We start from the raw sequence: 16,277 nt of genomic DNA on the forward strand, positions 1-16,277 counted from the left end.
TAGGACAGCGACTTTGTCCCATGTGATTGTATTGTATTTACCCCAGAGTTTAGTACTTGGTCCTTAGTAGGTATTTAACAAATGCAATAATACTTTTTTTGGTTTTATTATTAAATCATTTTTTTTACAGCCATTTCCTGTGACTACTGGCTGGACTTGGAATGCATTGATGATTCAAATCCCTGTCATTTGGGCTGAGCTAATCACCCAAACATGACTGCTTTTTTTTTTCTTTCCCCCTTTGTTTCTGCATCTTAATGTCAGTATGGGTTTATTGGTTGTCATGAAGACCTGAGAATCAGAAGCATTAGTTTCTAATGTTAAGTTGACTTTTAATTTTCTGGTGTGGTTTAGCGCCTTAAACAGTTCAGTGTTGGCCCTCGGGCCAGATGGCAAAGAGTCAGCTAAGGCCAGGGTAGGGTGGCTTGTGTATTTTCCTGCCATCAGTACTTTCCTCTTTTCCTTTCTTCTTTCCCCCTTTCCTGCCCCTGTCTCTCCTCCATTAGGTGGGCCTCCTTGAAGCTTCCACTAATGGGCCATTTAGAACTGAGGAAGTTTTGGTTCATGCCACATCTGTTGAGTGTGGCTCATTCCAATAGTCCATGCGCACCTGCTGTAATGCGAAATTTTTTAAGGTATGTAAACACTTGCTTCATGCCAGACACTGTACTAAGTGCTGGAGTTGGACACAGTCACTGTTCCACATAGGGCTTACAGTCTTAATCGCCATTTTACAGATGAGGTAACTGCAGCACAGTGAAGTGAAGTGACTCACCCAAGGACACACATTACACACGTGGCAGATCTGGGATTAGAACCCAGTTCCTTCCGACTCCTAGGGCTGTGCTGTATCAACTAGACCGCACTGTTTGTCAAAATCCCCAAGCATAAATGTGTACTGATTCTGCCTGCGCATTTTCATGTATGGTACCTTCTCCTGCCTCATGATGCTGTGCAGGATCCAGCCAAAAGGAAAGTGAACATTGGGCTGGATACAACAGGTCCCTCACTCATTTGGATTGCCTGGGCTTGAGCCCAGAATTTTAGACCTGAAGCCTTGGGGACCTTGTTTCTCACCTCTCTGGAATGAGAATACAACTTCACAAAGACGGTGGGAGGCTTAATTATGTTGGTAGTTCTTTGAAATCAGCGGAGAAAGGTGTTGAACACAGTGGAAAATATTACTGCACACTTTTCTATTGCTATCTTCTGCAAGACATCTTGTGACATTCTATTCTGAGCTGTTTCTCATTCCATGTCATGTTAGTACTTGTGTAAATTCTATGAAAAGGTTCAATTAGTGATATCAGACATAAATTTAAGAAGCAGCATGGCTCAGTGAAAAGAGCACGGGTTTGGGAGTCGGGTCATGGGTTCTAATCCCAGCTCTTCCACTTGTCAGCTGTGTGACTTTGGGCAAGTCATTTAACTTTTCTGTGCCTCATCTCCCTCATCTGTCAAATGGGGATTAAGACTGTGAGCCCCAAGTGGAGCAACCTGATGTTCTTGTATCAACCCCACTGCTTAGAACAGAGCTTGGCACATAGTAAGTACTCAAATACCATCATTATTTATTATTATTAATAAATACTTTGGTTGCGGGGAACTTCAAGGTTTTCAGTATAAAATGGGACATCTTCCTCTTTAATGCAATAAAGGAAATACTCCTAGAGTATCCTGTTCAGGAGTTTCCTTTGTTGGCAATTTATTTTTGTTCCATAATGTTTGTGATTTGATTGTCTAAATTATTATTGTTGAACTGTATTGAAAAAAGTTTGGTTTTTATTTTGGCATGCTATTTTATGTGTTCAGGTATTTTTTAAAATTCTGCCTTTTCTGAACTTGCAGGCACCAATGGTTTGGAGTGTGTCACTTTTAGCATTTATTCTGTGCTTACTGTAAAGTGCTAAGTATGATTGTTAAGCCGTTGGAGTAGATACAAGATAATCCATTCAAACACAGTCCCTGTCCCACTTGGGACCCACAGTCGAAGTTGGGGAAGACTAGCATAATACGGAGAACAATACAAGTGACTGTAACAGGGGAATGCAGCAAAATTAACATAGTCCGATCTGGTGTCGGAAGAGTAGGCCAGGAGTAAGTCATGAGTTCTAAGTTTCAATTCTGGTGACACTTGATATACTCCAGCTATTTCTCACCCCTGTAGTCCCAGTAGAGAAAGTAGTCATTTGTAAACCCCTGTAGAATGCTGTAATGAAAGATGCCGATTCCCCAAGCACCGCTTCTGACTGACTCCATTTCTCCCCTACCTGGCCTGTTTTGGGGGTATTTTGTGGTAGCAGTGCCCCTCCAGGAGCTTTGGAGGGTATAAGCGGTTCTTCCCACCCCTCCAGCAATTCTCATTCTCTGATTAAAGCAAGCTTGGAGATAGCGTGGGTTTGGTAGGCATTTGGAGGGGTCTCTAAGGCACCCTGGCGAGGCTGGTTTCCTAGTTGCTCACCCCCCTGCCCTCCACCACAGAAGTTGGAAAGAACTCTGGCTCGGGGCACTAGAGCCTATTGGAACTCTGGAAACTTTCCAGTCCCCCAGGAGGGTCCCCAAAATCCAGTCAGCCACCATGTGGTCCAGGGATTATAGCCACCATACTCTGAATTTGGGCCACTGCTCTCTTTTTAAAATGGTGTTTTTAATGGTTTTTCTGGCTTTGTGCTCTTAGAGTTGTTGTTAGGCCGCTCCAGTCATTGTTCCAAATAACTCTGTCTATAGATACATTTTAGTGGCCAGGCTCAAGACATGGGGAGCAGGCTGAAGAATTGCTATCGTTGCTAATAGTAATGTAATTATGTTATTTTGCATTTATTTCATTCCCATTAGTACTTAGCTGTTGATGTTTGATCAGGCCAGCAGACCTTACTGTATTACTTTGGAGAATTTTAAAATTTCAGACTAACAGTGCTCACAGAAGGAAGTTTCTCAGGGATCTTGGCCCGAAATTTCCAGGAAGTAAATTAAATATCAGATTTAGTAAAATCTCAATAGGATGTACCTGAACAAAACTTTTTACTTTTTCATCTTTTAGTTCATTTGCACTTCGGCCTTCCTCTGATTTGCCCCTCTCTGATGTTCACCACAAAACCCAAGATTCTCACGTAACAAGATTGTTTTCGTGTCATTTAACACGACAATATAACTGAATTTCCTTAGTTACCTAATTAACCGTAGCTTCAAAGTTGAGCACAATGGCGAAGGAGGGTGGTATCAGCAGATACCATTAAAGTGGTTTCCCCATTTCATATTTTTTCCAATTATGATTGCTTGAAAAATGTTATATTGAAGTATCTCCAGATTACATTCTTTCATGTGCTAAGGGTAGGTGGGATTGACCCAAGAGACTAAACAGAAGAAGATTTCAAATCAGACCAAGCTATTGCAACCTTTCTTTAGGGTGCCAGGAACCTAGACCCAATCATCTAGAGAATAACAGACCCAATAAGGTAAAAAGCAGAAAATGTTAAAAAGTAGGCTTGGCTCTCAGTAAATAGAGATTTGCATATGTTTTTACTAGATAAACGCATCTGAATGTTAGAATATGTGATCTTTTACTTTAGTCAGGTATTAGCAACAAGTGAAAGTTGATATAGTGAGCTACAGTGATTAGTATTTACCTCCTATTTCAGAAATATGGATGCCTCCACCTTCAGACCACTAAAAAAATTAATGATTTTTACCAAATTAGGATTTTTTTTGCCCAAGTCAAGTGGAATAATAAAGATATCCTGGATCGCAATGAAAGGAATGGTATTTTGTGAGCCCCCTCCTGAAAGTTTCATTTGAGTTTCTAGACTGTAAGCCTGTGGGGGCCGGGAATGTGTCTATTCACTGTTGTAGTGTACTCTCCCAAGTGCTTAGTACAGTTCTCTGTACCAAGTAAGCTCTCAGTAAATACTACTGAGTGAGGGATGGGAGACTCCATCATCAGCGGATAGTATACATAAGCAAAGATACACATAATTTGCCTGAAGGTAGAAAGAAATTGAATGAGAGAAATATACAAATTATGTACAAATCATGGGAGCAAGAGGAAGAACAAGGATGTTCAAGGTAGTAGTACTATGAATGTCAGGGTGAAATACCAAAATAAGTGGCTGTACAATTGAATAAACATTTATACATGGGCATATTGTGTACATATAAGTGCTGAGAAAATGCAGAAAGAGATTAATTCTGGGTAAGTGCATTTCTGAAGGAAAATAAAAGATCTTTAAGAGAGTAATGTAGCAACTATTACTTATTAATCATAAAGAGAATGGTTTTCAGTGACCCATGACCTTTTCTCATTTCTGAGAGACTGAGCTCAGAGCCTTTATTCATGGACATTTTTAATGGAGCTTAAGCTTGCCCAGAAGCCAGGAATCAATTTTGATTGGTAGGTTTCCACTAATTTTTCAATTTATCATCAAGGCACTCTGAGGAAAAAAAGAGTTTTTCTCTATGCAAAATTGTTTCTGACTAATGTGTTTTCAGGAGAGATTTCAGACATTCAAATTAAACTCACTTTGCTAGACAAAATAACTGGGCCAGAAGACCACTGTTTTTGAAAATACAATAATGGGTTTTATATTTTAGGTAGAATTTACCTGAATGGCAAAATAAATTAATGATGGGGAGCCCAAAACATAGGAAGACAACCCTAAAATTTGTTTAAAAAAAATCTAAAATTCACTGAGAGCAGGGAACATGTCTACCAACTCTGTTGTGTTGTACCCTTTCAAGCATTTAATACAGTGCTCTGTACAAGATAAGCACTCAGTAAATGCCATTGATTTCCTTAATGTCCTCAGGAAAGGGGCAAACTTTGATTATTTTGTATTCAATTCTTAGCACACTGTAAACATTTAATTAGAGAAATAAGGATATTAGGTGCTGTAATTTCCAGGCTCATAGATTCTACTTGAGCTGTTTGTTTTTTGGGGTTTTTGTACGCTACATAAGTTGAAAGGGAGCTAATGTGACATACAGTTCCCAAATGATAGCAATAGTAAAGATTTCATAGTCATAATCAGGTGCTTGCCAATAGTATGGACTGTAAGAATGAAGAGAAGAGTAAGCATTATTTTTTCACGGCCGCTTTTCTGCTAACTGGAGTATTATGTACTAAGCCCTGGAGTGGATACAATACTATCAGATAAAACACAGTCTCTGTCCCACCTGAGGCTCACAATCGAAGCTGGGGAGATGGGAAACTGAGTCCCAAAGAAAAGAGTGGGAAACAAGAAGAGGTGGTTAACCTACATGACTAGCAGATGCAGTGTTCAAAACGTTGGTGGAATATTTTTTTTTTGGCCCTTAATATATCCCTTTGTTGAATAGTGTATAAGGGAGCCTATTGTTCTTTCCATTTCCCTTACATAAATGAAATCAAAGCTCATTAATTTAATTGTAGTTTGACTTTTTGTTATGTTTGAAATGACTATAGGACTTGGTGTACATTTCAGTTTATCTGTTAGTAGAAAGAGACACTTTGTGCTTAAGAAATTCAAAATATAAAGCTACATGTTTGAAATTTTAGGCCTTAATTACCAGAAAAAAAAAATCTACTATCTCAGGACCTTGGTTTAAAATCATTTTCCCCTAAGAGGATAAACACCAGGTAGGATAATGGAAGAGCTCTGTCTAAACCTTGTGCCCATATCACTTCCAGCCATTGCCAGGTGAATCCAAAGAGACAGGATTTTCCTGTCCAGAAAGGCAAACCCACCCCTGAATGGGGTTACGTGCCTCAGCCTTTTAATGCAATTTGGGGGAGAACCTGATGGCAAGCTGAAAAGAATAAGTAAACAGAGTTCATCTGTTTTAGCGCTTATGTTGTTTGCCTCATTTTTGAACTGATGAAAGAAGGCTTAAAACTAATACTTTGGTTGCAGATAATAACACTCCTTATTTGGAAATAGTGGTTTAATTTTTCTGTAGCAATTTCCCATTCATTCTTTCATTTTTATCTTCAAAGTGTCCCTACAACATAGAGGCGGGCATTATTCCCATTTTATAGATGGGGAAACTGAAGCCAAGAGAGATTAAGTGACCTGTCTGAGGACACACAGCAGGCCAGAAAAGAGTCTGTTGAGTTTATGCAACAAGGCAGCAGGCCTATGGGATTGTTTTTTATAGATGCCTTTGGATTGTCCTGAAAGCTGCCTGGATATCCGGCAGCTCTGCACTGCCCTTCCCCAACTCCTTCCTCTTTCAATGTGGTGACCAGCCTAACTGAACTCTGGGACCTGCCTATCTTCACCTAGGCTGCAAGATGGTGGTGGGAGAGGAAGGACGGAGGGGACAAACCAAAACGCTTCCTACCTATCAGGCAGACATGGTGATGTGCTGATTACTTGAATGGGTTGTGTTGCAGGACTAGGGATACCAGATCCCCAGAGTCTGTTTTCTGAATGACACAATCAATCACTAGTGTTGGGTGCTTGATATCAGGCTTTCTCTGTGTAGATCTGGGCCAAAAACAATTTTGTACTCCAGAAAACAGGCTCATTCACTAGGGACATGACCTCTGGGGGAATTCAAGAAGTGGTTTGAATGAGGGAAAAAGAAAATTACTTTGTGAGTGTAAGAAAAAGAAAGGGCAAAACCGTTGGTGGTCTTTTCAAGTATAGGACTCACTAAGAAAATGGGTTTTTTTTAAGGGTGTTCTAGTTCTTAGGGGAATAAAATTGAATTTTCTATCTGTAATTTGGTTGAACACACAACTTGCTCTGTTTCTTTATTTTCCCCATTCATCCTGTGCATTGGAGACCAAATATAAAACTTTCTGAAAGTTGTCTAGAAGGAGTGTGCAGTGAAATTCAGAAGTTTGCCAGTGACACTAAGGCTGCTCTGGAGTGCTGAAATGCCATTGAAGGGGATGGTTAATTCCAGGAAGACCTCTCAAAGCTGCATGGGCTGGCAGAATCGAATATCCCCACTTTCCTGGTTATGTCAACTTATCAACCACAGTTAGCTCCTTTGTGTGTTCAGATTTATTGATTCCATTTGCTCACCTTTTGCTTATTCATGTTTTTTACCAATTGTGTCTGGTTTTTTACCCTTGTTGCCATTATATATACACAGTTTGAGTCTCCCCCTTTAGATCAAAAAATCCTCACAGGCAGGGACCTTGACTCCTCTTTACTGTTTTTCCTAAGTGCCTAGCTTTATTTAGTGTCTCGTACTCAATAAATACTACCGCTGCTGGTAGCGGTGATGATAAAAAATTGCACATAAGCTTCAATTTGAAAATTATGACTCAATCTGTCCGTGGTGTTTATTGGAGTTTAGTGTGCACAAAGCATTTTTCTAAGCACTTGGGCAAGTGCAGTGTAGCAGAGTTGGTGGACATGTTCCCAGCCCACAGTGATCTTACAGGCTAGAGGGAGTTTACAGTCCCTCGAGAGAAATCAGCAAAATTACAAGATGATGATCACAATCCAAGAAAAGTCTCAGGGAAATTGTTTACTCTCCTTGAAAAGCATCTGTTAAAGGAGCAGCAGCAACAACCAAAAGGCCAACAAAATGCTGGGCATTAACATCGAGAAGGGAATGAAAAACTGAACAAAAGACATGGTTAGGCCAGTGGATAAATGTGATTCATACCTGTAATACCATGTGGTACCCTGTACGGTTTTTGTCCCAGCATCTTATGAAAGACATAATTGAGGTCCCCGAAAAGACAGTCAAGATGATCAGGGAAATGAAGCTACTTTCTTATGAGGCTATGAATAAAGATGTTTCAGACCAGAAAGTCACTGGCTTTGCGGTACATGGTTGAAGTTTATAAAATCAATAATGGTATTTCTTGGTGGTGGGTGGGAGGAGGGCAGGGGGTGCAATAGTAAATACTAAGTCATCTTTCTTACTAGCATTTTAAAATTTTCTTAAATTTAAACCAATTTACATTTAAACCTAAATATATATATATATGTATATACATATATATTTTTTTTCTGGCAAAGCCAGGGTCTTTGATATTTTCTATTTCTTACTGTACAGAGGCACATGAGACTGTTTAATAAATATTTGATGATATCTTAAATGGCACTCCTAGGACACTAACAATTCTCCCAGACTTGGCATGATAGTTTTTAATGTCAGTCACCTACAATTGCAAGCTCACTGGAGATGAAAGACTGGCTCGTGGTCAGGAAGTTGAAACCAAATTGTTTAAAAAAGAAAAGTGTACAGATATTTTCCATGTCATATAGTCAGTCACAAGAGAATTAGTAGATAAATGAGTTGTTTGTTCACACCCTTTCAATCGGATGGGGAATTGAATGTTTGTGCTATTCTGTTTGTGGGCAGGAAAATTCAGGACTAATTCCAATCAGTATTCTCCAGAATAATAATTGTTAGGATTGTCATTTCCTAAGCTTGATCCTTTGTTAGTCGTACACCGCTGCTGCAGAGGAAATGCAACTGTACTCAGTCCTTGAAAGGCCATTTATTAAGTCATGTTCTGGTACCTCAGAAAGGAAGAAAAGAGAGAGTTAGAGCCGGGTTGCTATTTTAATTACTTTGCCAGAGACTCCCTGTTGACATATGATTTGAGAAGCAGTGTGGCCTAGTGGAAAGAGCATGGGCCTGAGAGGAAGATTTGGGTTTTGGTACTGGCTCTACCACTTGTCTACTGTGTGACCTTGGGCAAGTCATTTCTCTGTGCTCAGTAACCCCTTCAGTAAATTGAGGATTCAGACTGTGTGCCCCAAGAGTGACAAGGATTGTGTCCAACCTGATTCGTTTGTATCTACCCCAGCGCTTGGTACAGTGCTTGGCACATAGTACTAAACAAATACCGTAAAAAATAAATTACATATTGAAGGCTGCATCCAGTTGTTTTGTTTTTTTAAATGGTGCTTGTTAGCATGTATTGTGTGCCAGGCACTCTTCTAAGTACTGGGGAACACAGTCACTTAGAACACAGTCACTGTCCTGTATGGGGCTCACGGTCTCAGTAGGAGGGGAGGATAGGAGAACTGAGACACAGAGGAATTTCATGACTTGCCCAAGATAACACAGCAAGCAAGTGGCAGAGCCGGAATTAGAAATCAGGTCCTCTGACGCACAGGTCCTGCTCTTTCTACTGGGCTTTATTCATTCATTCATTCAGTAGTATTTATTGAGCGCATACTATGTGCAGAGCACTATACTAAGTGCTTGGAATGTACAGTTTGGCAACAGATAGAGACAATCCCTGCCCAATAACAGGCTCACAGTCAAAATGGGGGAGACAGACAGCAAAGCAAAACAGAACAAAACAAAACAAGACAACATCATCAAGATAATTATTTTAAAAATATTTATATTAATGTCTGTCTACCCCCCAGACTGTAAACTTATTGTGGGCAGGGAATGTGTTTGTGTTTTGTGCTATTTGTTAAGTACTTATTTATGTGCCAGGCATTGTTTTAAGCACCAGGGTAGATAAAAAGAAATTAGGTTGGACACAGTCCATATCCTACATGGGGCTCACAGTTTTAATCCCCATTTTACAGATGAGGTAAAAAGAATTGAAGTGACTTGCCCAAGGTCACACAGCAGACAAGTGGAGAAGCTGGGATTAGAACCCAGGTCTTTCTGACTCCCAGGCCCATGTTCTAGCCACTGCCTGTCCCATGCTCTAGCCACTAGGCAACCCTGTTAAATAATAGTGGCATTTGGTAGTGCTTACTATGTGCCAGGCATTGGACTAAGCGCTTGAGTTGATACAAGATAATCAGTTTGGACACAGTCCCTATCCCACACAGGGCTCACAGTCTAATTCTCCATTTTACAGATGAGGTGACTGAGGCACAAACCCGGGAAGTGCCTTGTCCAAGGTCACAGAGCAGACAAGTGGTAGAGCCGGGATTAGAACCCAGGTTCTTCTGACTCCCCAGCCCGTGCTTTCTCTACTTGGCCACACTGTGCTCTCCCAAGCATTTAGTACATGCCTTGCACACCCTAAGTGCTCAGGAAATATAATTGCTTGATTGATAGGCTCTTGCCCTCATAGCTGGTGCTTCTGTAACAACACAGTATCTCTTGAACTCCCTTTCTCATTGGATCCTATATGACCTCCAGCCACTGCTCTTTTCCTTCTGAAGTATCCCTTTCAGTCCTGACCCCAAGGCCCTGATCTATGTTTTCAGCTCCTCTCCCACTACCACCCAGCCGTCTGCACTTGTAATACCAACATACTCACTATCCCCATTCACCCCTGGAACTCTCTCCTACATATATGATAGACTGGCACATTCCCCAGCCTATTTTCCCTCCCTACGGCCTCACCTGTTCACTTAGTCCCACCCTCTAAACACTTAGGTACTCACCCTATTCCCTCCCCAACAGGGTTTATGAGCAGTTGCTTCTCTTACTTTATCCCCCCGCTAGATTCCTGTAAGTTTCTTGAGGACTAGAATCTACTGACTGTATTGTATTCCTCTGAGCGGCTTAGAAAAGTGTTCTGCACATAGTAAGCACTTAAATACCATTTAAATACCATTGATTGACTTGACTGATTGAACCTTGTGTGGACATAAACTAAAGTAGATCCCGTTTACTAGATGAAACTGCTTTAAGAAATGCATGAAAAGACCATGCCAGATGTTAACTGGGAAGGGTGTATGTATTCCCACCAACCTATCCTGCCCCTGAGCCCCCACTCTCCCCAAAAATAAAAAATTGCCTGCCTTTCCTTTGGGTTAGCATGATTTTTTCCAAACATTATTGTCCCACTTGCCTCCAGACAATCAATCAGTGCTAGTTATTGAGAGCTTACTGTGATCAATAAGCATGAAGAGTGCACTACAATAGAATGGGCAGGGGCAATCCTTACCTACAATAAGTTTCCAGATTTTTAAATTTTCAAAGAAATCTGTTCATTTTCAGAGGGGAGCATCAGGAGGGGAGTTCTTTCAAATTGGGAAAATGTATCTGCTGCGTTATCTGAGCTGTTGTATTTTTTAAACATTTGGTACTCAAAAACTGGAGCTCTTTCTGGTTAGGAAGTAGTTTGTAAAAGCACTTTATGAATTTTTGATTTAGTGCTTTTTCTTCTGAGCAGTAGAAGGAGCACTTTCATTTGGGTCCCGATTCTCAAATCTCTCCATTTTTTTCTTCATATATAATTATGGTAAGTTTTAAGACCCAGAATTGAATTCTGCAGTTGTGGGTGAGAAACAAAAATAAAGGATTTGTGGAATTTGTCAGGGGAAGGGAAGCCATAAAAAGAAAGCTGAGAATTTAACATCTATATTGGGGGTTACCTAGAAACTCAGAGTCTCTGTCAATGGGAGTTTTTTTGGCATTGCAAATTACAATCTCTTAAACATTTCCCTTTTGTGGTAATCTTTCTTCATTTGGGCTGCTTATTTGCGTGTTTTGAGTACTTTGAACACCATCAGGAAATAGCATCATAAATGTGGGACATTTTCACTCGGGGTTTAGGCCCACCCTAAAAGCCCCCCTTTTTATTTACACGATTCTATTCATTGAGCAGGAGTGGAGGAAGGGGGAACCCAAAAAAAACTCTCAGTAGAGTACCAGATGGCATTCCTCTCACAGGGGCGGGCATCTGATGACTTTTTCCCATTTATGTATGCTGTGGCAAGGGAAGAAAAGATCCAAGGGAAAATCCTTCTGTTTTAAGGGAAAAACTTTAAAAGAAATTTTAAAAATTTGTCATCTATTTTTTTCTTTTAAATAAAGCTCTGCCCATTCCTCCCTTCTGAGAGTACAGAGAGAAAAATTAATTAAATCATCCTTCTCTTTGCCTGGAATAAATTATTATTCTCTGTGGCAGAGTTGCTAATTGCAAGCCTATTTACAATGCTGTCTTTTAAATATGCCAAAATGAATATGGCATATAATAGCACAGTCATGGGCCCCATTTCACATAAACATCGAATCTGTCTACCACCTTTCTGTAACAAACTTCAGGCCTCAATTATATCCCCAAAGCGGCAATATCTGAAAAGGTTAAATCATTGCCAAAATTTTGCATACCAACTGTATTTCATTATCTGTATTATGCCAGCAGAGTGCTTTCAAAAAAGTCTTTGAAGACTCAAAGTAGTCCACTTTGAAATGCAGTTTCAGGGATGAAGTAGAGTAGAATTTTCACAATTCACAATGCTGACTTTTGAGAGCTTTCTGAAAGCAGGAAGTGTATTACTGACACTCAGAAGTATTCCAGTCCAAAGAACATCCCTGCTGCCATATGTGGTAAGGGTTTGTCACCAACCCACAAACCACTTCTGTAATACAGTGAATAAGCAGAATTGGTCTTTGTCAGGCATTTCAAAACAGATCTGAGAGAACTTTATTTTACACTGCCTTTAAGTGCATGTAATAATTTTGTAGAATTTGAAAAATAGACTTTTTAAGTTTTCTGATAGTGGAATTTGGAAGATTCCCTTAGCCGAAATTCAGAAATGGAGTTAGTTGAAGGCAGTACACATGGATACAAGTTAACCTTTTGGATTCTGTGATCCATTCCTGATTTTAAACAAGTTGACTACAATTTGTCTTAATCTCTTAGTTTCTGTCCCACTTGGGAAAAACATGAGGACCCACTATATGTAGAGGAGTTCATCATGATTTGATCTTGCTCCCTTGGTTATTTGGTAACATACAAAAGAATTCCATAGACGTTCCTCAATTTTAGTACCCTAAACACTCAGAGTTGCTTTGAGAGTAATTAACCTTAGTGGATCATGACTGAAAAACTGAAGTCCAAGCGGGTAAGAAGACAATGGATGATGGATGAATGAGTGACCCAAATATAATAAAGTAAGGGTTCTGTTTGCTGAGTGCATTAACATTTTAAAATGTAAATTCAGTTATCTAAATTTGGACATTTTTATTTCAGCGACTAAGAAGATTATCTACCAAGTATAGAACAGAAAAGACTTACCCAACAGTCACTGGAGAAAAAGAAGAAAATGTTAAAAAGAACAGATATAAGGACATATTGCCATGTAAGTTTGAATTGCCTTCTTCAGAACAAATAGAAATGTTCATTACCCTTTGTTGCTTACCCTTTTTACTGTTCACTTGCTGTGAGATAGCTAAATTGGATTGCAATTAGCTTCACTTCTTAGACGTACACTATCAAAGACACAGTTCCACAAACTGAAATATTTTATAAGAATAAATTTGGAGATTTACTTGCATTTCTTCTAATCACCTTTTAGCAAATATAATTTATTCTAATACTGAATCATATTTTAAAATAATTAATATACCAAGGGGAGTGCCTTGAAAGATTCCCCCCCGCCCCAAAGGAGGATGATATATGTAATTAAAATGATTGAAGTAAGAAGTACACTTCATTAAAATAAACCATTTAATTTTCAAAATTGCCTGTTGGGGAAGGTTGGGTTAACAGCTAATCGTCACCTGGGGACCAACAATCTAACCAGTCAGTCAATCAATGATATTAATTGAGCACTTACTACCGTTTGCAGAGCACTGTACTAAGTGCTGCTTTAGGCAGCAGGCACAGTTAGGGTAGAGACAAGGCTGGATCAATCCTGGTGCAATGGAATAAACTATTCCTGGGTTCCCATCTCCAAAAACCTCCTGGAGAACGCTACTTTTTGTGTCATTGTGGATCCCATCGAGTCAAGTGGCTTGTATAAGTTCCTTTCTTTCCAATGCTTTAGTTAGTGGGATTTATTAGGCACTTTCTATGCACTTATTTTGAGCTGAATGACACCATTACTCTCCCACCCAGATCTGAGTCAGGGTGGCAGAAGCAGTGGTGCTTCTGCTTCCCCAGTCACCTCCTCCTGGGCCCCCCCCCCCCCCCCCAGTTCTCTGTAGGACCTCCAGTCTGGACCAGCTCTGGGCTTTGGGGTTGGGAGTACTGTCGGGGAATTAGCTCAAATGGTAGAGCTCTTGCTTAGCATGCGAGAGGTAGCAGGATCGATGCCCACCTTCTCTGCTTCTTTATGAGAAGCAGCGTGGCTTAGTGGAAAGAGCCTGAGCTTGGGAGTCAGAGCTCATGGGTTCTAATCCCAGCCCGCCACTTATCAACTGTGTGACTTTGGACAAGTCACTTGACTTCTCTGTGCCTCAGTTACCTCAGCTGTAAAATGGAGATTAAGGCTGTGAGCCCCACGTGGGACAACCCGATTACCTTGTGTGTACCCCGGGGCTTAGAACGGTGCTTGGCACATAGTAAGCTCTTAAAAATACTATCATTATTATTATTATTTGCTTTTCCATGTGATGAGCCATACTCTGCTCTGGATTGAAATTTATTAAGCACTTGTAATGCACAGTGTATATTGTACTAAGTGCTGGGAAAAGAAGATGGATTCTGACATGATCCTGGGCCCACAGAGGGCTCCTAATTTAGAGGCTGGGAGAACGGACCCATAAGGAAGGATAATGGGTAAATTCAGCAAGAACGGCAACATTCCGAGAACCAGTACCTTCTCTTGGGGCGTAGTGGTCTTCAAGATCCTCACCACTCCAGCCACTGCCTCCATCGCTATTAGTCCAGAGAACCAAAACCTTTCCAGAATTTTCACCATTGCTCTAGACAGCTGTCCTCCTTGACCTGTCTTCTGCTCCATTGATGCGCTGTGGCTATGGAACCCCCACAGCAACACTGCTCTGGTGGCAGAATGCACAGAGGGAATGTGTCTGTTTATTGCAGTATTGCACTCTCTCCCAAGTGCTTAATAAAGTGCTCTGCACACAGTAAGTGCTCGGTAAATACGATTGACTGACCGACTGTCCATTCTCTTTCTTCGTGCTCCCTTCTTTCCCTACTTTCCCTCAGCTCCTCCCAGTCCCCTCCCTCACCTTTACCTACCTCACCCTGACTTTGCCTGCTGCTCAAGACCAATATTCTGCTTGTTGGGCCCCCCCCAGGATATTCTGTCAAGACTCTAACGCCTCTAGTGATGGTGTATTTTACTGGTTTATCTAAATATCCATGAGCGTTTTGAGCCATGCATTAGCACTAATGAAAATACACAGCTCCAGCCAAATGGGTTAGCATCAGAATTGTCCAGGGAGGATGTGAATTCTATTGTCTTCTAATAGGCTTGGTTTAAATGGAAACCAGTAGGTGACAATTGTGGTTAAATTCAGTGTTCCTTTCATTCATTATAGTGTTTGGAAGAGAAGTGGACCTGGGTCCTAATCCCGACTTAACCACTTTGTTTTTAATGGTATTTAAGTGCTTACTGTGTTCCAGGCACTGTACTAAAATCTGGGGTAGATACAAGATAAAAAGGTTGGACACAGTCCACATCCCACATGGGGCTCACAGGCTTAATTCCCATTTTGCAGATGAGGTAACTAAGGCTCAGAGAAGTTGTGACATTATGTTTTTAGCCTATTGGTGAAATACCATAATAAGTAATTTTTTTTCTGTTAATTATAGTTTATCCAGTAGAATGTTAGCCAAAAATGGGGAGGAGGCAGAGAGTAGGATGCCACAGCAGAAGATAGCTGGCTTGTTTTATCAAATTCCACTCTGACAGTAGCGTTATAGAGCATTTTTATTTTATATAGACTGAATTGTTTCACTTCACAACAGGCAATATGCAAAAAATGAGAGGTAGCATGGCCTTAATAGATGTGGGAGTCAGAGGACCTGAGTTCTAATCTCACCTCTCCCCATTGCCTTCTGGGTGATGTTGGGCAAGTCATTTAACTTGTCTGTGTCTTTTCCTCATCTGTGAAGTGGGGATTCAATACCTGTTATTCCTCCTACTTTGACTGTGAGCCCCACTTGGGACAGTGACTGTGTCTGAGCCAAATAACTTGTGTCTTATATACCCCAGTGCTTAGAACAGTGTTTGACAGATAGTAAGAGCATTACAAATGCCATTTAAAAAAAAATAATGAAGCAAGAGATAAATCCAACCCTGAGTCCTAGTGCACTGTGCCTGCATGATACAGAGTATAACCAGGCAGAGTAAAAAAGAAAAGGCAGCCAAAGGCATAAAAGAAGTTGGAGCAACATGACAGTTCCTCCTTCCCTGTGGGCCAAAGCCTGTTGATGAGCCTCCCTCAATTTCTAATTGTAAAACTCTGAAAAGGTTTTTGAGCCTAGTAAGGATTTACGGATATGAGTGCAAATCTATACTCCCAGTCATCTGCAAGTTTGGAATCAACTTCCATGTCTTTCACATAGCCCAGTATCAACACTTTTGGAAAGATCATTTTTTATTGATGTAACCAGACTGTTTACTTTAGACTTTTATAACAGACACAGTACTTCTCTTTGTGTCTCCTGATGTCTCATTAAAAGCAGACGTAGAGTTTAATGGCAA

At 40.5% G+C, this 16,277-nt stretch overlaps 1 protein-coding gene across 2 annotated transcripts in view; it reads left to right on the forward strand.

Moving 5' to 3' along the window:
• The window catches only part of PTPN12 (protein tyrosine phosphatase non-receptor type 12), a 108,189-nt gene that overhangs the window by 38,811 nt on the left and 53,101 nt on the right, over window positions 1–16,277 (forward strand). For both annotated transcript variants that reach the window (XM_029078233.1, XM_029078234.1), the window contains exon 2: window positions 12,851–12,959. In XM_029078233.1, coding sequence (XP_028934066.1) covers window positions 12,851–12,959 — 109 coding nt within the window. The remainder of the gene's footprint in view (window positions 1–12,850; window positions 12,960–16,277) is intronic.

Source organism: Ornithorhynchus anatinus, chromosome 13 (genome assembly GCF_004115215.2).
Source record: "Ornithorhynchus anatinus isolate Pmale09 chromosome 13, mOrnAna1.pri.v4, whole genome shotgun sequence".
Lineage (NCBI taxonomy): Eukaryota > Metazoa > Chordata > Mammalia > Monotremata > Ornithorhynchidae > Ornithorhynchus > Ornithorhynchus anatinus.